Source organism: Brassica rapa, chromosome A09 (assembly GCF_000309985.2).
Source record: "Brassica rapa cultivar Chiifu-401-42 chromosome A09, CAAS_Brap_v3.01, whole genome shotgun sequence".
Taxonomy (NCBI): domain Eukaryota; kingdom Viridiplantae; phylum Streptophyta; class Magnoliopsida; order Brassicales; family Brassicaceae; genus Brassica; species Brassica rapa.
This window is the reverse complement of record NC_024803.2, coordinates 44,877,053-44,897,947: the sequence shown is the minus strand read 5'-3', so window position 1 is coordinate 44,897,947 and position 20,895 is coordinate 44,877,053. Positions and strand designations below refer to the sequence as shown.

General features: G+C 29.5%; 3 protein-coding genes across 5 annotated transcripts; 2 read left to right on the top strand and 1 right to left on the bottom strand.

Annotated features, from left to right (window-relative positions):
- Positions 1–132: 132 nt before the first annotated feature.
- Positions 133–7,502, top strand: LOC103843769 (WAT1-related protein At1g01070-like). Its single transcript, XM_009120540.3, has 6 exons — positions 133–3,795; positions 5,183–5,245; positions 5,441–5,557; positions 6,145–6,547; positions 6,972–7,123; positions 7,213–7,502. The coding sequence occupies exons 1-6, from the start codon at positions 3,593–3,595 to the stop codon at positions 7,358–7,360; spliced, it is 1,086 nt and encodes a 361-aa protein (XP_009118788.1). The 5' UTR covers positions 133–3,592; the 3' UTR covers positions 7,361–7,502.
- Positions 7,503–10,702: 3,200 nt separating this feature from the next.
- Positions 10,703–12,503, top strand: LOC103843767 (soluble inorganic pyrophosphatase 1). The gene is made up of 9 exons (XM_009120539.3): positions 10,703–10,888; positions 11,104–11,209; positions 11,275–11,303; positions 11,387–11,452; positions 11,548–11,655; positions 11,732–11,797; positions 11,878–11,998; positions 12,083–12,164; positions 12,262–12,503. The coding sequence occupies exons 2-9, from the start codon at positions 11,104–11,106 to the stop codon at positions 12,302–12,304; spliced, it is 621 nt and encodes a 206-aa protein (XP_009118787.1). The 5' UTR covers positions 10,703–10,888; the 3' UTR covers positions 12,305–12,503.
- A 4,780-nt stretch (positions 12,504–17,283) lies between these two features.
- LOC103843765 (NAC domain-containing protein 4-like) lies at positions 17,284–20,574 on the bottom strand. 3 transcript variants are annotated; one of them, XM_009120536.3, is made up of 4 exons: positions 20,325–20,574; positions 19,968–20,227; positions 19,653–19,784; positions 17,284–19,584 (listed from the first exon to the last, which is right to left on the bottom strand). In XM_009120536.3, exons 1-4 carry the CDS (start codon positions 20,479–20,481, stop codon positions 19,459–19,461), a joined length of 675 nt encoding a protein of 224 aa, XP_009118784.1. In that variant the 5' UTR covers positions 20,482–20,574; the 3' UTR covers positions 17,284–19,458. The 3 variants fall into 3 exon arrangements, with proteins under 3 accessions (XP_009118784.1, XP_009118785.1, XP_033134980.1); XM_009120537.3 differs by having other exon boundaries at positions 17,284–19,575; XM_033279089.1 differs by having other exon boundaries at positions 17,284–19,784.
- Between the last annotated feature and the right edge of the window lie 321 nt (positions 20,575–20,895).

The window sequence follows — 20,895 nt, the reverse complement described above, 5'->3', positions numbered from 1 at the left end:
GATCCTTTTCTGTGTATTACTACAGGCCACATATTAATTTAAATATGAGGTACTTAACATATATATCAAACATGCACGTCTAATGGTAATTACATTGTTTCTTTGTATAAGTTGATTGTGTATTGATTCTTTTTCGCATCACTCGGAAACAATTTTTGGTTGGGGCCATAATATAATTCTTAATTAAAATAATATTTGTATGATATTCTATTTTATATAAATGAACTAGTGGGAATATGGAAGAGCAAATCATATCTGATGGAGTCAAGAGTGACTTTCCACAACTATTCCCTCAAATCCAATCATATACTATAATATACACTAAAAGAGAACAATATATCAATTTTATTGGGATCACATGATTCCATTATTCTTTAGTAGGCCACCTTTTCTATCAATAAGATAGAAATTGCATCATCCCTTGTAATGAAGCACTGACAGTTTTTTTAGTCCACAACTTTCCCAGCTTTAATTTTTTGGGCAACTGATCATCAGCGATCATTGTGTATTTTTTTCTTTGCACGTTTTGTTTAGAGTCGCTGAGACATTCGAACTAAAACGAAAGTCCATAAAGTAAGCCGCGAAAAAGCCCACTGGACCACCGAGGTAGATGAACATTTGGGACGACTTAAGGCATTTTCATCTTTATTCCATTTTCTCGTGTAAAATTGAGTAAAAGTGAATATCGAATAAGAAATGTTCCAATCCAACTTCATATCTCACTCTATAATGATATTTATTCTATAAATAGAGTAATTTATTTTTTTATTTGTTCATCATTCCATTATGAAGTAGAAAATGGAATAAACTTGGAGCAATTTTATTCTATTTTCACTTTTACTCCATTTTAGAAAAAAAAAAAAAATTTTACATTGGAAACACTTTTACGAAAATACATATTTAATTTACTGGCAATCATCTTCGTCCGATATTTATTTCCTTAATCCTGCCCCATCCATTGAATCGGACAGAGGGATTTTGTTGTATTCTAGCAATCTAGTAGGCACATCATCCTGGTTTGAGCAAAAAACTGCTTAATTGGCTTACTTGTTCTTGCGTAGGTTAGGAACTACGTCCGACTTAATTCGGAGAGGCGTAATAATTCTATTTTGTTTAAATTTTGGAGTAAACGGCCCTTTCTTTTTCAACTGGTTTTGAATTAGATTTCTCGTTTAAATAAAAGTGTTGGGCATGTAAAGAAACATAAAATAATTTCTGTAAATATCTATATAACCGAAATGCATTTTACATTTTGAAAATAGTGTGGAAAGCTGCAAATAATACTGAAACTCATCAAATTGACGTGTAATGATACTTTAAGATATTTTCTTATCAAATAAGTGAAAGAGTATTGGTTGTTGCCAAACAAAATAGTTTTTTTTTAATATGTTCTGCTTTAATGTTCTGAAAATTGTAAACATATTTTATATAAAGGTTTCAAAAATATGGTAGAAATGTAATAATTTAGGGTCTCGTGTCAACAATATCCCAAGGTGTGGATTGGCAGCTATTAACGTCACATTCCAAAGTGATTAAGTTCTAACTTTCCGGCTTCGCCATAAATTTTATTTTGACGCATTCGAGTTTTACTCTGAATTCACTGTCATTTTATCTTAGAGGTTGCTCTACATCTATTTTTTTTACAATCTCTACATCTATTTTTTATGATGTATCGCTTTATTGTAATGTTCGTAGAGCTAGGATCATCTCTTCTTCAAAATGTAGTCCGAATGTTTAATCATTAATGAAAGTCGTGTTACAAAAAAAAATGTTTATGACATTTGTGTTTATTAAATATTAAAAATTAGTGACCATAAAATTCTCATTTTGTGTGTAGGGTATACAAATAGTTACTAGTCTTTTTAGCATTCTTGAAACAAAATAAAAGCTAATAACAATATTTATGAAGCGGAGAGATTATATGTTAATGTACATCAAAATTCTCGGTGTGCACTGTGCAACAAGAACTGATTCACAATATGATAAATTTCCACCCGACCTTATAATATGATACATAAATGATAAATTTATTATGGTAATACACTAAGTACATATCATATCCTGACTCATTTTAACAGAAAAAGTCGGAGTACTATAAATAGAAACAACTTTAACTAATTATTCCCTTTATTTTTATGAAAGATATTGAAGTTGTTGGACAAAGTGCGCTATATAGTTCAAATAGTCTTCTTCTTTTTTTGTAAAATGTTAAGATTAATATTAGATTTTCGAATTTGTTATTTAGATTATAGTGAAAACAAGTAACGGAATGAAGAAATTGAAGCTAAACAACAAAATTTATGGTGGCAAAAATCTGAAACCAAAAGCATAGAAAGACCTAGACTCAAAAACAAACTGAACATCGAGATCTATAAAGCAGTATATTTAAAAAAAAAGAGAGTCTGGTACCACAACCTATTAGTAAATAGGCGTCTTTAAACTTAAAAATAATGGTTCTTACAGCTTCCAACATTCCAACCCGATGAAGAATCTCTAAAAGATCGAAACACAGAACTACAAAGAAACTTGACGGGGGCAACCTCCGAAGACACAAGGGTGAGTCACCTAATTAACGATGATGCTAAATTGAAACGAATAATTGTTTAGACCTAAAACAAATTGAAACACAAATAAGTAAAAGACGCGAGAGAAAGTTAAAGTATATTTATTTAACAACATAAAGGAGTTAAAAGGTCTATAGATCGGTGACTATAAATCCATGACCGGTGAGGTGAACACAGGAGAAAAAAAAAATCCATGACCAATATCCAGATATGACATATTTTGTTCTCTTTGAACATTATAGTTTGTAGGTTTAAAATTTAGAATATAGTCTGTGGATTTACAATGTATAATTTGTATTTCATTTTTTGCATTAAAATCTGAGTAAAACTCATTCTCTGCCTTAATATACTATTGTAGAGATTCGTTTATTTCCCACATCGCTAAATCCAAGCCAATTACAAGTCGCGACCTACGTTTTTTCCTAAAATATAATGTTGAATTTGTATGCCGATAAGAGAAATGTTTCAGAGTAATGTACAAAATCTGCAGTAGATGACACGAACAAGACGTGACAAAACCAAATTACATGTTTCTCCGATAACGTATATCGTGTAAATAAATTGTTCGCCAAATTAACGAATATTCATAATTTTATAATCTCTATATAAAATCATATGCGTGAGCTTTTGCTAATGTGCCTATGCAAGTTCCTTAAATAATATAGTAATCAAAAGAATTAAAGCGTTTGAAATTCCGCAGGGAATACCGATAACGATATACGTAACAACTTTAAGTTTTTGGTTGCGAGTGGATGAACATAGTGTAACTAGTAACTACACATGCATGCTTAGACAGTTTTTCACTAAAAAAATGCTTTATATATTTTAGATATGCTAGGAATTGTTTTGTTTTTCTTTTCAAGTTAACGCCAGAATAAGTCCAATGTGAAAAATGACAACGCATAAACATTTCCTTATATATATGGGAAGGTTTGTGATTAACCAAACTAAAAGCACATTGGCTCTTATCTCTCTCTAACACACACAAGCTCACACATATATAGACATATATATATAGAGAGAGAGAAATGAGTGAAGAGACGCAAAGCGTGAAAGTAATCGGGCAATGGTCACCGATTATAGTAATGGTGATAACTAACATAGCGATGGGTTCAGTGAATGCACTTGTCAAGAAAGCTCTTGATGTTGGTGTGAACCATATGGTCATTGGTGCTTATCGAATGGCTATTTCCGCTTTCATTCTAGCTCCATTCGCCTATATCTTGGACAGGTTCGATACTTTTATGAAACAACGATTTATGTATATGTGATATTCTGTTCACACCCTCCCCCTCCCTAAAAAATAGAGCTGTAAACGATATTAGCTCACTAAAAAGACTGTTCTATGATAACAAAAGACATTTTTTTCAAATGTAAGTCAATAATGAAATCTCTCTTATGAGAAAAAAGTATTTTCTTGAGACCGATACATTTGAAGATTGTTTGAATTTGCTTTTTCTTTTAATTCACTTTTTTAACATTCAAGTAAAGCCAATTAATTATGTTACTAGGTTAAGATCCGCGCATTGCGCGGGATGAACATTATATATAAAAATTATTTTATGTATTAAATATTTTTACATATTATGAAATAATAAATATATATTGAATAATTAAAAGTCAGTAACTATTAGATATATAATTAAATTGGTGTGATCATATAAATCAATTTTATTAATCCAAAAAATATTTTTTTTTATATTTGATAAGATATGTAATTAAATTTAAATGATACTAACATAAATAGTATATTTTAGTATATTTATAAAATTAATGTCTATTAAATGATGATTTCTACTCATATATTTTTTTGATCATTTGTATCTTTTAAAAAAAAAATTAAATTACTGATAACAAAATTTTTATTGTGGGATTAATAGTTTTAGTAATTTATATTTTTTAAAAATAAGTTGTCAATGTTCGTTCAAAACTTTTATCAAAAAAATTGTTCAAAGTAAATTTTGAAACTAAATTATTTATGTATTTTATATGGTTTATAGTTTAATTTAAAACGATATATATATATATATATATATATATATATATATATATTAAAATAATTAGTTAAATTAGACTTTTTACTTATATAATTTTGTAATCATTTGTATTTCTTCATAACAGAAATTTTAAACCATGGATCACAAAATTTGAATGTGAGGTTTTTAACAGTTTTAGTAATTTATAGTCGTTTTTTAAAATTCAAAATATAACATATACAGAAAAATCTAAATTTTTATTATATGGTTATTGTGGTTGTTTAATTTATTTAATAGTTTTAAATTAAACAAATATGATAGAAGATACACTAATTTTTTTTATCAAATCTTTATTATTCAAAATCATTAATTGCCATATATACTTTAGCCACATTAGGTAATTCCGTAAATTTTATTAAAGGAAATAATAAAGTACATTAATGATGAATTTATTGTTAGTTTAATAAAAAGTTTATTATATAATTAGATGGACCAACATATTTCTCTAATGATTCTAAAAATCAACCTAGTGATGACATGTGGCTACAAAAAGAAGTTGTAATGCTTCTCAAATAATATATATGGGATGTGCACTTGAGTGAAGTTTTTTTTCTCTAAAAATTATGTTTAATTGTTAAACAGGAAAACAAGACCGAAGCTAACGTTTAGGCTATTCATCGATCATTTCTTCAGTGGTCTGCTCGGGTTTGTCCTCTCAAATCTATATTTCAATTAATTCTTGACATTTTGTGTCGTCTATTTTCAAATTATTCTTATTTTTATTATAATACGTTGATTATTATTTTCGGTTTCGAATGTTTTCCTTTCAAGTAAAAATATATTAATCACGCGCCCCAGTTATTGTTATTTAAGTTTTATTTTTGGGTTTATAAATTGCAGGGCAAGTTTGATGCAATTTTTCTTTTTGCTTGGTCTATCGTATACGTCAGCAACTGTTTCGTGTGCTTTGGTAAGCATGTTGCCTGCAGTCACTTTCGCTTTGGCCCTTGTTTTCAGGTACTGACTGAACCACCCGGCTTCTTTATGTATGTATTGACGCAACATATTTATTGAACTCTATATTAAAATATTTTATTTGAAAAAAATTCTTCTAGCTAATTGTTTACCAATTACCAGTATTAATAAATTAAATATTTCGTTTAAATTGATAGTGTGCAATTTGATTATGATTTATTTGATATTACCTAAACTTCTTTTTTTGAGAAAGAGTCTTCTTATATTACCTAAACTTATACGTAACTACATCCATTTGAGCTCCTTTATATAGCTTTTCCTGGTAAAAGGTCTTTTTGGCTAGACGTCGCATTTTTATAATCTTTGATAAAGGGATGCGGAACCTAGTAATAACACGATTCACTGAATCAAATGTAATATTACATAATATCTATCATTAGCGTTTAAAAGTAAATAACTATTTTTATATAATTTTTGTTGTTGTCTACAACTCAAGTACACTACCCGGATCCTTTTGTATAGGTTTATGTTCGTTTATTTTGTAAAGTAAGCAAATAAAATAATATGAGACATATTCTTAACCAGTTATGTGGCATTTATCATATAAACTTACATAAACACGTTTTTAGGATTGAAAAAGTAAAGAATCTAAAGACCAAAGGAGGAAAATTGAAGGTGCTGGGAACTCTAATATGCATAAGTGGGGCTTTGTTCTTAACATTCTACAAAGGCCCTCAAATATCAAACCCTCACTCTCACCGAGAGGCTCTTCACCACAACAACAATGATCAAGACAAAACCAATAACTGGCTTCTTGGATGTCTTTATTTAACCATAGGAACCACGTTGCTGTCTCTATGGATGTTGTTTCAAGGGACTTTAAGCATTAAGTACCCTTGTAAATACTCGAGCACCTGTCTCATGTCGGTTTTTGCGGCGTTCCAATGTGCTCTATTGAGCCTTTACAAGGGCAGAGACGTTAAAGACTGGGTTATCGATGATCGATTCGTGATTATTGTCGTCGTATACGCTGTAAGTTATTATAATATTTAGATAAATCTAAAATGGACTTAAAGATAAATTAATAAATTACAAGGTAGCTATGCAAACGCATGGGAAATTTTGAGGTTTATCTAATATTACTTTGCCATTTATATAAAACCATGAGGTTTCTAAATATTAATTAAATTTAACGCACCACCTACTAAAATTTGTTGCATTCTACGTTTATTTACTCATATTGGGTAAATGTCATTTTCTAAAGATAGTACTACCATCTGTTCTAATACATTAACAACAACTGATTTTACAAATATGTTTTATAATGACATGTTTGTCAAAGTGTTTGCAAAAGTTTGTCTAGAAACTTTCTTTTTCTTTGAGTTGTTCGTATTTTGGTTTCTCTTCCTCTCTACTTTTACAACTCGTATATCACATATACACGTACTAATTACAGGGAGTAGTAGGGCAAGCCATGTCGACGGTAGCAACAATATGGGGGATAAAGAAATTGGGAGCTGTTTTCGCATCAACGTTTACTCCAATCGGTCTTATCTCAGCTACTCTATTCGATTTCCTCATCTTACACACTCCTTTATACCTCGGCAGGTACTTTTACTTGTTTTGTATTCATATATGTGTAAAGTAGGTACATGCTCATAACACTAACTAAAGTTTTTGGAGTTTTGTTATTACAGTGTAATTGGATCAGTAGTGGCAGTAATGGGTCTCTACGTGTTCTTGTGGGGTAAGAACAACGAAACGGAAACATCAACTACATTGCCTCCTCAGATGGATAACGAAGAACAAAATACTAATATTTCAAATAACAGTTCTAATGTTTAAGGAGAGGATTATCAAAAAAATGTTTAAGGAGAGATAATGAGAGAATACCCTTATCTGAAGTCTAAAACTCCAGATATCAACGTAAAGAGTTGTCAAATATATATTCATCATTATTTAATAATATCATGTGACAGCTTATCTATTTTTCTTCGTTATTAATTCTTTTGGGGTTAAATTTCCGTATGATTCAAGTATCGTTTAATATAATGTGGTATTTTGACACATTTTAAGTGACACGATTACTTCATTTAAAAAAAAGTAGCTAATGTTTCTGCATAAATCCTCTGCTTACTAAAAAGAATGAAAAAGTTTATGCTTAACCATTGCATGAGCCGGTGGAATGCATTAATAGCAGGTACATCTTGTTTAAAACACAAAAGGTATTGCTGCCCTAGAAAAAAACTTCAAAAGTATCTCAGTAATAAATGGAACTATAAAATCGAAAATAGGAATATACTGTAGATTATTGGGTTTGCTTTAATATAATCCGAGGATCAAAGCTACCAACTTATTAATACTATCATCACTAGGTTAAAATCCGCGCATTGGAATGAGATAATGCATAGAAATTAATATTATGTTCATTTACGTATTATATACTTATATAATTAAATTAGAGTAAACACATAAATCAAAACAATACATTTTATTTATTTACAATAATTTTCTTTGTTGAATAAATCAAAATAATCATTTCATTTATTTTATGTCTTATATAACTAAATTTCAATGATACTGAAATATACATAAAGTATATTTTAATATAAATATTTATTTATTGAAACTTTGTACTCATATACTTCTATTAACATTTGTAAATTTGTTGTAACAAAAAATTTAAACCATTAATCACAAAATTTTAAATGTGAATTTTTTTCATACAAATTTCAAAACTAACATATTTATGTATTTTATATAGTATATTGTTTAATTTAATTTTTTTTTAATTAACATAAAGTATATTATAATATAAATATTTATTTAATATGAATATCCATTAAATGAGACTTTATATTCATACGATTTTATGATTATTTGTATCTTGCTATAACAAAAAAAACTAAACTATTTATGACAAAATTTTCGGTGTGAAGCTTTTAACATTTTTAATAGGTTATAGTCGTTTTAAAAATTTAAAATATAACATATAAGAAAAAATCTAAATTTTTATTACATAGTTAATGTGATTATTTAATTTTTTAAGTAATATAAAATTAAAAAATACTGTTTTTTATTATTGGTTAAACTAGTTTCATTTAATGATATTTTTATGTAACCAATGTAAATTGTATAAAAGTTTGTATTTTCTTAATCCATGTTCAAAATTTTTAAAAACCACGTATATTGATACAGAGGGAGTAATATATAAAGGATGATCAGGGCTGATATTTTTAACCCAACTGAACAAAAAAGTTAGTTCGATAACCAAAAAAAATTGGTTTTCAGTTCGGTAATCGTTTAGTTCTGTTTTCTAAAAAAAAATTGAAACAATACCAATCTTAACCAAAATTCCAAACCGAACTAACCAAAATCCAAACTGAAATTACCAAAAAAAGTTAAATTTTATTCAATTTAAACCAAAAATTTAACCGAACTAACTGTAAAACCGAAAATTTTAGTAAAATTTTTTGAAACCGAACACCGAACCAAACTTTTTCGGGTCACTTCGGTGATATTTCGACCGACCTGAACTACCCGAATTCCAAACTACCCGACCCAAAATACCCGAAGAAACCGAACCCGCACGGTCCTGGTCATTTAGAATCACAACGGCTTTAAAATTTTGATACTTTGATGTTTGGTGGGATCAAAGATGGTTTCTTTATTATAGTAGATAGTGTTTGAATCAGTGGAAAGCTGTAAAGATGCGGTTATGATGGATAGAAATACATCTGGAGATGAGTTATTATTAACTAAGGTATTATTGCTGCTTTGAGGTTTTTCGTTTGAGATTTTTGGATTTTTTGTTGTTGTATGAGTGAAGATTTGGTTTTGATGAATAGGCAAGAAAGCCATATACTATTACAAAGCAGCGGGAACGATGGACAAAGGATGGACATGATAGGTTTCTTGAAGCCTTGAGGCTTTATGGAAGAGCTTGACAACGTCTACAAGGTCTTACAAAAATTAACATATGTCTTCTGTGCTGTTCTTTTTTCTTTATCTCCTCTTGATTGTGAGATTCCTTTTTCATTCTTTAATATGCAGAACATATTGGGACAAAGACTGCTGTTCAGATCAGAAGTCATGCACAAAGGTAAGCTGTTCCTTTCGAATCTTAAGTAAAGATACAACTGGTTGGTAGTAGTGAGATAACGACGATCAATGAATTTAGTTGATAATGATGACCATGTTCTGTGTGGAACAAAGGTGGGTTATGTTTCTTACTCAGTGCTTCAACTAGAGATTTGGAGTCTTGCTAAGTAGAGTTGGTTGGTTACAAGGATAGCACATAACTGTTTTAACTTTTTCATTTGCTCTGAAACGAATCGAGATCATAAAACTGGCTAGAGTTAGATTAGAGAGAGCTTCATTCTCTATAACCATGAGACAGGTCTATACTCTATAGTAACAAACTAGCACTGTATGACACAAATGTACCGTATTTCACTTTAAGTCAGATGAAATAATGGGACTGCATGGTACTCTTTTAGCCATTCAAATCAAAAAAGAAAAAACCTCCTTGGCCCCTGTAGGACAAGGACATGAAGTAACCTCAAGGACCTCTACCCCGGGTCAGTATAAGACTCTTTTTAACCTCAAGAGTCTCAGGGTTGCATTTACATTCTCTGATATATATGGACACAGTTAAATATGGTTCAACTCTTCAGTGGACTTCTTCCTACTCCAGTCACACGCCTTGCCTTACCAACCGTTGCAGTTCCAACTCCACCGATGGATAAAAATGATTATGAACTACGTACCGCTTGAGAAACAAAACATATCCCTTCAAGATCAAAACCTGGTTTCATCATCAGATCAGATGATTTCGAACAAAAAAAAAAGGGTGAGCTAAACGCTGATTCAAAATTAAACAAATGGTGACAAGGAGGAAGTTGTTGCTGCTATGCAAGATTGAAACGTTTCACAGAAGATGAATATAGAAGACTTCGCGAATGCATCATCCGTCTGGTTCATTCTAATGAAACATTAATGTCATTCAGACGAGCCCATGAACTAATAATATACTTTTATTGATATGAATAACAACACTAGATAGTTTTTCGTTCCTAGTGGACTGACTAATCATGTTCCATGAATTTGTGATAATTCAGGCACGGCCAGCCATAACAACCCACGTTAATAAAACACTCACATTATTATTGTCGCAACTTGCATGTCTACGCCAACCCAACCCAACCCACGTCGTAAAAGTATAAAGAGACATTATAATATACAATTTCTTTCTTTATAGAGTGTTTCGATTTATAAACCTTTTAAACGCTGCCTTTGCATTTTACACACCAACAACGCGCTTCACTCGTATTTTCTTCTCTCCCAAAGTTTCTCCCTTTTCGATTCCAAAAGGTATATATTTTTTTCTCCTTTTAATTCTTAGATCTCAAATCTCAAATCATCTATTGGGTTTTATAGAGAAAACCAACAGATTCGGCCCCCAGATACGTGGTGGTTTCAATTGATTCCATCTCTCTGCACTAGTTAGCGATTATGACGATGATGTACGATTCGATCAATTTCGAACGAGTTTTGATTGATTTAGAAATGTGATTTTTTTTGGACAGATGAGTGAAGAGCAGCAGCGACCTGCGCCTCGTCTTAACGAGAGGATCCTCTCTTCCTTGTCCAGACGATCCGTTGCTGCTCATCCTTGGCATGATCTTGAGATTGGTACATTTATAAAAGCTCTTTCCTTTCCTTTTTGATTTTGTGTTTTCCAACTACTGTATAATCATGCCCTGGAGCTCCCCAGATTTTCAATGTTGTAAGTTTCTACACCTTTTTTATTATTATTGAATAATCACTTTCTTGGAATCATTCTTATCTTTTGCTGAAATATTGATTAAGGTGGTTGAGATCACAAAGGGAAGCAAAGTCAAATATGAACTTGACAAAAAGACTGGACTCATCAAGGTTGTTATTATTATTATATAAAGCTCCAAAGTTGATGTTTTTGTCTTAGTAAATGGTTTCTTCATAAATTACAAAATTTTGATTTTTAATTCCAGGTTGATCGTATTCTCTACTCATCAGTCGTTTACCCTCACAACTATGGTTTCGTTCCTCGCACACTATGTGAAGACAATGACCCTATTGATGTTTTAGTCATCATGCAGGTATCAATCTTTCATATTTGCCACCAAACTGTTTTTTTTTTACATCTCTCACTCAATTTTAACAAAATGTGTGTAGGAACCTGTCCTTCCTGGTTGTTTTCTTCGTGCTCGTGCTATTGGATTAATGCCTATGATTGATCAGGTAATAATCCAATAGGGTCATTGGCTAATAATCATTGAGCTTTGCTTTATAAATGATTCTTGTTTGTTTCTTTAATTCAGGGTGAGAAAGATGACAAGATTATAGCAGTCTGTGTTGATGATCCTGAGTACAAGCATTACACTGACATCAAAGAACTTCCTCCTCACCGTCTCTCTGAGATCCGTCGTTTCTTTGAAGACTGTATCCTTTTTATTGTTCCCTTCCTTATTCGATTTCTCAGTAAGTGTTAAAAGTTTTCCATTTAACGTATGTCTCTCTCAATAGACAAGAAGAACGAGAACAAGGAAGTTGCAGTCAATGATTTTCTGCCATCTGAGAATGCTATTGAAGCTATCCAGTACTCTATGTAAGTCTCTCCATCTAGTACCAACCTTTCTTACAGCTTTTCAAGTTGTTAACATTATTAAAGCAACTACTCATTGGATTTTGATTTTCGATTACAGGGACCTTTATGCTGAGTACATTCTCCATACCCTGAGACGTTGAAGCTTCATCTCCTCAGAACGTTTCCTGCAACATCTTGGTTTCTGTTTCTTTCAATGATGATAAGAAACAGCTTTTTATCTTAATTCATACTTTCTCTGTTTTTTCTTGTAAGACTTTGTATCTATCATTTGTTCTTCTGAACTCATTACGATTGAAACGTTCACCAACACCCCTCGTTAAGCATTTTCATTCATGGATATAAAGAAAATACTCATCCACTTTTTCATAAATAATCATCCACTTGTTATTTGGGTATTTCATAAACGGTCCATGTTAATCTTAACATAACCCAGTATTACTAAATCAGCGGTACATTATTGGTCAAGCAACATTGATAATGGGCCGAGGATGCGTAAGTCATTGTTCATTCAATAGTCAATACTCTCTGGTAAGACTAGGGATTAACCCGGGCTACGCCCGGGATTTTTATTTTTTTTCTAATTTAAGTTGTTAAATTATTTATATTTAGGTTATAATATATATTTATATAAATGTTAAGATGCATGTCATAATTAAAATTTATTTTTAAATTTTAACATGTTAAATTAACATATTTATTACTATTTAAATATCTTTTTTGTAATTTTGTTGGCTATTATGTTGAGTGTTGGAATAAATGTTTTAGATATTTAATTAAACTGCAGAGTATTTTCGGATCGACCATATGCTCAACAATCGATCCATCCGTAAAAAGATGGTCGATCTCCTTGGCCAGGTAAGTACAATTTTAGCAAAAATATCTTTGATTTTCAAATATTAAGTATATAACTATTCTTTTGAATATTGTTTTTTTGAATTGTATTTTTTGATTAAATTATTGTATTATAATGTTTATGTAAATATTTTTTGATGTTTGAATTTGTGTTGTTCGTATACTTAACCTAGATGATAATGATGTTTAACAATTTATTGTTTTCTGGATATAGAAAATAATGATATATCAAAACATATCTAATACTTGTTAAATGATAGTATAATGTAAATTACTTCCATTATTTGAAAATAACCATTTGTTGTTTTTTTTTTAAATCAGAAATTATTTTTATTTAAAAACATCATTCATATATAATATAATAGTTTAAGTTTGGAAAATTAATATATATATATATATAAATTATGTATATTTTTTAAAAAATAATTTAAGATATTATATATTGAGTAACTGAATAAAAGCTGAATTTCTTATCTTGAAAATCAAATATTTATAGTTTTGTCTTCATGCTATACTCACCAATCCATAATTGATATTTGTAACTCAGTATGTTTTTTAAAAAACTTAGTTTTAAGTAATAAATGAATTTAATAAATTAAATTCATCACTTATAATGTTCTGTAAACTATATTTGAAAACTCCCTAAAATTATATTTTAAGCATAATATTACTATTATTTAATTTAAGATATTTTAAGCATAATATATGCTAAACCAACTTAAATTATATTTACAATAGGACCATCCTAAACCGGTTAATAAACCAAAAACAATACTAAACTAACATGAACCAATACCTGATTCGGCGAGGAAAGAAGTGTTTCGGGATAAACGGTTGAATGGTTATTAACTGTAATGGTTTGATCATGAAAGAGTTAGTATGAATATTAGCAATAAAATTATGGATTAGATTAATTTAAATTTGTAAGAATATCTTTGAGTCTAAGAAAAGCAATTCAATTCCCATGAATAAGTTTGGCTTTTGGAAGTTGCGGGTTTTCCAACAATGAATCCACCTAACAAAAAGTTCGTTGTTATAAAAAATCTCCTTCAAGGTCATTAAAGGTTTTTGGGACGGCAAGAATTGATGGTGGAACCATTTTTTTGCTCGAGTGCTTTGAAGTTTTCCTTGATAGTGTGAGATTGATGTTGATAGAATAATGAGTTTTATAGAGACTTTCTTGATGTAAAACTATTTTTTCTTTTTGTTCAATGTGGTATTTCTATTTTTATATAATTTACTACCATTTTAAGATAGATGTCCATTTTATTTAATGTACTCTTTCCATTTTTTGAAAACTGTGCATTTACTTATTATTATATATATAATTCATATATTTATATATTTATAATATTTCCTTATTATTTATTTTTCTATATATTGTGTATTTCTCTTTCTTATACTTTATATTTTGTTAATATTTATATTTTATATTTTATGATATATGTTTAAATCTTAATGTATTTTTCCATTTTTAATGTAAAACGGCAATGTTTAATAGAAGAACTTGGACAAATAGTCAAATAGTTATATTTATGTTTTTTTTCTTTTTTTTTAAAAAATTGTAATTTTACATTATGGAGATAAGCTGTGTTTTTAGTGAAAAATGGTAATCTTACATATGTTTAATGTAGTTTTTCCATTTTTTATGTTGTATGTTTACATATTATTGTTATTTTTAAATGTAAAATGGTAATCTTACATATGTTTAATGTAGTATTTCCATTTTTATGTTGTATGTTTACATATTATTTATTATTTTCGAAATTATATATAATGTTTTTTTTTTTACAAAATAGTAATGTTACATTATGGAGATAAGCCGTCTTTTTTTTTAGTGAAAAATGGTAATCTTACATATGTTTAATGTTGTTTTTTCATTTTTTATGTTGTATGTTTACATATTATTTTTTAAAATAAAAATGTAAAATAGTAATCTTACATATGTTTAATGTAGTATTTCCATTTTTATGTTGTATGTTTACATATATTTATTATTTTCGAAATTATATATAATGTTTTTTGACTTTTTTTATAAAACGGTAATGTTACATTATGGAGATAAGCCGTCTTTTTTTCAAGTGAAAAATGGTAATCTTACATATGTTTAATGTAGTTTTTTCATTTTTTATGTTGTATGTTTACATATTATTTATAATTTTCGAAAATTAGTAATATTAAAATGTAAAACTATATTTTATGCCACGTGTCATCTTTCGGGAGAAGTTTTTTTGCTTATGTGGACGCTCTATAGAGCCTCAAAAGGTCTCTTTTATTAGTATAGAAATGTTTTTTGACTTTTTTTATAAAACAGTAATGTTACATTATGGAGATAAGCCGTCTTTTTTTCAAGTGAAAAATGGTAATCTTACATATGTTTAATGTAGTTTTTTCATTTTATATGTTGTATATTTACATATTATTTATAATTTTCGAAAATTAGTAATATTAAAATGTAAAACTATATTTTATGGCACGTGTCATCTTTCGGGAGAAGTTTTTTTTGCTTATGTGGACGCTCTATGGAGCCTCAAAAGGTCCCTTTTTGTATTTGACTTGATGCATTAGGAAAATATTTATTTAAAAATATGTAACATTACCGTTTTATAAAAAAACAAAAAACATTATATATAATTTCATAAATAATAAATATATGTAAACATACAACATAAAAAATAGAAATACTACATTAAACTTATGTAAGATTACCATTTTATATTTTTATTTTAAAAAAATAATATGTAGACATACAACATAAAAATGGAAAAACTACATTAAACATATGTAAGATTACCATTTTTCACTTAAAAAAAGACGGCTTATCTCCATAATGTACCATTACTATTTTGTAAAAAAAAATTATATATAATTTCGAAAATAATAAATAATATGTAAACATACAACATAAAAATGGAAATACTACATTAAACATATGTAAGATTACCATTTTTCACTAAAAAAACAGCTTATCTCCATAATGTAACATTACCATTTTATAAAAAAAGAAAAAAAAACATAAATATAACTATTTGGCTATTTGTCCAAGTTCTTATATTAAACATTGCCATTTTACATTAAAAATGAAAAAATACATTAAAATTTAAATATCTATCTTAAAATATAAAATATAGATACTAACTAAATATAAAGTATAAGAAAGAGAAATACTAAATATATAGAAAAATAATAAGTAAATATTATAAATATATAAATATACGAATTATATATACAATAATAAGTAAATGCACAATTTTTAAAAAATGGAAAGAGTACATTAAATATTAAACATTTATCTTAAAATGTAAAATATGGATATTAAGTAAATAGAAAGTATAAGAAAAAGAAATACACAACTTTAAAACAATGGAAAAAGTTTATTAAGATTTAAACATCTATCTTAAAATGTAATATAGATATTACGCAAATAGAAAGTATAAGAAAAGGAAATACACAATTTAAAAAAATAGAAAAGTACATTAGTATTTAAATATCTATCTTAAAATGTAAATCTATCTTAAAATATAAAATTATTAGTAAATAGAAAGTATAAGAAATAGAAATAAACAATATAAGGAAAAATAAATAATAAGTAAATATACAAAAAAAAAATATTAAAAAAAGACATTAAATTAGAGAATATTTATTGAAAACCCACATGTATATGCAGGGGTTCACCTATTAATCTGGTTTGGAATACATACACTTATGTAACCTAATTCTAAATAATAGAATCTTCTAAAGATATATACAAATCTAGATAAAATTTCATTATATCTATGATATCTTGGGATCTTTTCTACTCAATTAAAGAGTTTGACCATCAAGTGGCTTTTTTTTAAATCTAACAACCATCAAATTATAATAACCAGGAAGAAAAACTACAAAAATCATATTGAAGAAGGAGAAACATTCTAGAGTGTCCATCTCTGAATTTTTAATCAACCATCTTATATCTCCATCCCAATGCAGTACAATAACAATAGAAAAGTTTTAGAAACATTCTAGAGTGTCCAAATGCTCGGCCTAGGTGCTTGGCCCATAAAGCACGGCTCAGCCCATTAGGTCAAACAAACTTAGGGCGAACATATGAAAATGTTTATCTATAAAAGGAGGACAAGAGCAACTAAGGAGGACAAATCTTATTTTTTCTTGTGACATATTCTGATGACTATAAATTTTTTATCAGTTTCAGTTTTGAAAAACTCTTTTCCACAAAATGCTAATAGTTTCGTATGAGAACATATTGTTGCTTTTATCCACAATTTTCTTATTTTTTTTTGTCCTTAGAAAGCTATTGTTGTTTTAAAACTTTTTTTTGTTGTTGTACTGCATTGAGATGGAGATATAAAATTTATTGAAAACCCACATGTATATGCAGGGGTTCACCTAGTAATCATAAAGGTTGAAATACATACACTTATGGAACCTAAATTCTAAATAATAGAATCATCTAAAGATATATAAAAATCTAGAAAAAAATTTCATTATATCTATGATATCTTTGGATCTTTTCTACTCAATTAAAGAGTTTGACCATCAAGTGGCTTTTTTTTTAATCTCACAACCATCAAATTATAATAACCAGGAAGAAAAACTACAAAAATCACATTGAAGAAGGAGAAACATTCTAGAGTGTCCATCTCTGAATTTTTATTCGACCATCTTATATATTCATCTCAATGCAGCAACAACAGCCAAAGAAAAGTTATAAAACAAGAAAAGCTTTCCAAGGACAAAAAATAAGAAAATTGTGGATAAAAGCAACAATATGTTCTCATACGAAACTATTAGCATTTTGCGGAAAATAGTTTTTCAAAACTGAAACTGATAAAAAATTTATAGTCATCAGAATATGTCACAAGAAAAAATAAGATTTGGATCTCCTCCTTAGTTGCTCTTGTCCTCCTTTTATAGATAAACATTTTCATATGTTCGCCCTAAGTTTGTTTGACCTAATGGGCTGAGCCGTGCTTTATGGGCCAAGCACCTAGGCCGAGCATTTGGACTGGTAAGCCGAGCTCCCAAGCCGAGCTGGTGGCGCCGACTATGTGAGGCGAATCCTTTATTTGATGGCTTTTGTGAAAGGATGTAATATTTTAGAAAATTCTATCTAAGTTGGATTTCTTATATCCTTTTGATTCTGTTTCTTTATTTGCCAAATATATAGATTCTTTTATACCTTACTAGGATTTTAATTCTTGGCAAATATAGAAGTAAGAGATTTTAACTCTTTTTTGGGTTTTAACTTTTTTAGTTAAAAGTTGAAATACACAGAAAATTGATATATGAAAAGAAAATTTTCTCTGGTTCTTGTTCATTTGTGACGGGTGGAAATTTCTATGGAAAATATTATTTTTTTCTTAATTGTTTTATGGTGAATTTTTTTAACCGAAAGCAGGCACAATGAAATTAGAGAATATTTCATGCTAAATCTTATGAAATCAATGAATCAAATACAAAATGATATAGTATAGCCAAACTTAAGAAGTGAAAATATTGTTGTACAATAATTTTGGAATTATTTTAAATAATAAATATAAATGTATTAGTTAATATATAAGAACTTGATAGAGGGTTTGAATCTTTCATATCTTACAAATTTGGAGTATAAGACTATTGCAAATGTTGTCTTTCCCCCTATTTTCCTAGTGAAAAATGTATAAGATTAAACAGTTTTTTGTTGTTCAATTATTTGTGTACATATACAAAAATCTAATATCTAAAGAGGGAGTAAAATAATAGTTAACATTAGTCCAATGGGATTTAGAATTAGGAATCAAGATGAACAGCCACATATATGATGTGGACTTTAAGAGGCTCTTGAAAAGTAGTAAATATATGTACCTTTTTTTTATTTCAATTACTTGTGTACATATAAAAAAATATAAAATCTAAAAAGAGGTAGTAAAATAATAGTTAACAACATGAACAACCCACATATATATGATTGTGGACTTTAAGAGACTTGAAAAGTAGTACATCTATATACTTTTTTTATTAGATACTACTAATCTTGTTTGCTTTTGTAGAACCTGTCATTTTCGAACTTCAAAGGGAGTTTTGACATTTTTTAGTTTCTTGTGTTGAATTGATACAACTGTGTCTTCTCTAACCAATTCTATCACAAACTCTCCTTTTCTTTTCAATTATATATATATATATATATATATATATATATATATATATATATATCTTAGTACATACATACATGTAACAAAACAAGCCTAGACATAACTTATACAAAATCATGTAACCGAACATTGGTGAATTTTCTTATTTTAATCTATCATGTAATACAAAAAAACAGCTCCTTTCTTCTTGATCAAGGGACATAGCAAAATCATGTTATCAGAATCACTAATCATCATCACTGCTATATATGACCAATGAAGACACTGGTAGTTGACTTGGCATGGAAGCAGGCTTACTCTGTTCATCACCATCAGAATTCAGAATCAAGCAAGCTATTCAAATCATAGTTTAACAAATCTTCGAAATCCATCTCAGTTTCAGCATCAAACTGCATTTCTTGCTGATTACCACTAAACTGACTTGGACTCTGTAATCCCTAAAACAACACAAATGAGTGCGTATAAAGAAAATGGTTAGGAAGAAGTGAAAGAGAGATTGACCCACCTCAGATCCTACAGGATTGTTCATAGGAGTGGGTAAAGAGTGAGTGTGCACAACATGGTCGACACCGGAAGAAGAAGATATCTCACTCGCTTCACCCTTAAACTGTACTTTGCAGATTGTATATGCACCGCTCTGTCAACCCCAATTCAGCATAATCGATTAATATTTTACACAATAAAAAAAAACAGAGCAGTAATGAAAGCAGAGAAGTAACGAAAACAGAGAGCAGTGACAAAAACAGAGTGATAGCAAAAACAGAGTGATAGCAAAAACAGAGTAATAACAAAAACAGAGCAAGGGGAGTAGAACATGTACGTCATTAGGAGAGAGGCAAGAAGCGCGATACTCGTGCATAACCCAGTTGGATCTGGAACCGTTCGTGTAAAATATCAAAACCCTTTTCTCACCGATGGTTTCGTGGTTACCGCTCTTTCGCGTGATAGGCAAGGTCTTACCGGTTTTCTTCCAAAAACCAGACTTGGTTTTCCTCTTCTGTCGCTCACCTCTGTTGTATCTGCTTTCCTTGCGTCCGAAGAAATACCAAACCTGATCACTCGACGCCATCCTCGACAGCGCTGAGATATAACAAACTGAGATATGAGAAAACTACAACTTAGCTAGACGATGATGATAGAGACAGGACTTGACGATGATGATAGAGACAGGACTTACGAGGCAATTCCCAAGGATCAAGGTTGCAGATATTGACAGTGTTAATGACTTGGCTGCTCGTGGTGGAACCGCCGCCGTTATTTTTCGGACGGAGGTAATGTTCCACGAGCTCCTCGTCCGTCGGACGAAACCTGAAGCCCACCATATTATTCCCCATTTTGCTTCCAAAATGTGGAGAGGGCGCTTTTTGAATCGTTGGAGAAAAGGAAGAAGGTCAAGTCTGTATTTATAGGACAACGGGGAAGTTCCGGTCCCACACGTGCCAATTCTTGCGGGGCAATATTAAAATTCAAAAGACATAGAGAGAGAGTTTAACCAACGCCTTTCTCTTAAACCAAAAATCTCGGTTCGTTGGATTATAAAGTGATTGGTGAGTTTTGGAAACGTATTTGTTAGTATATTTTAATCTGTGACTACCACCACGTTAACTAGAAACATTCTCTCACAAACCAAAACACCCACGCTTGGCGATACTTGCGAGGAAATATCAAAATTTCAGTAGAATTAAATTAATAAACAATCAAAGAGATTTTAACGTTGACCACACAACGGGGTCACATGGATGATGGCG

Excerpts from the sequence above, each read along its gene's own strand:
- LOC103843769 (XM_009120540.3), top strand. The coding sequence starts at position 3,593 with ATGAGTGAAGAGACGCAAAGCGTGAAAGTAATCGGGCAATGGTCACCG. Across the intron at positions 3,796-5,182 it reads TTCGCCTATATCTTGGACAG|GAAAACAAGACCGAAGCTAA; the intron begins GTTCGATACTTT and ends ATTGTTAAACAG. Across the intron at positions 5,246-5,440 it reads TTCTTCAGTGGTCTGCTCGG|GGCAAGTTTGATGCAATTTT; the intron begins GTTTGTCCTCTC and ends TATAAATTGCAG.
- LOC103843767 (XM_009120539.3), top strand. The coding sequence starts at position 11,104 with ATGAGTGAAGAGCAGCAGCGACCTGCGCCTCGTCTTAACGAGAGGATC. Across the intron at positions 11,210-11,274 it reads TTGGCATGATCTTGAGATTG|GCCCTGGAGCTCCCCAGATT; the intron begins GTACATTTATAA and ends CTGTATAATCAT. Across the intron at positions 12,165-12,261 it reads GAAGCTATCCAGTACTCTAT|GGACCTTTATGCTGAGTACA; the intron begins GTAAGTCTCTCC and ends TTTCGATTACAG.
- LOC103843765 (XM_033279089.1), bottom strand. The coding sequence starts at position 20,481 with ATGGGGAATAATATGGTGGGCTTCAGGTTTCGTCCGACGGACGAGGAG. Across the intron at positions 20,228-20,324 it reads TGATCCTTGGGAATTGCCTC|CGCTGTCGAGGATGGCGTCG; the intron begins GTAAGTCCTGTC and ends GTTATATCTCAG. Across the intron at positions 19,785-19,967 it reads CTTGCCTCTCTCCTAATGAC|AGCGGTGCATATACAATCTG; the intron begins GTACATGTTCTA and ends TGGGGTTGACAG.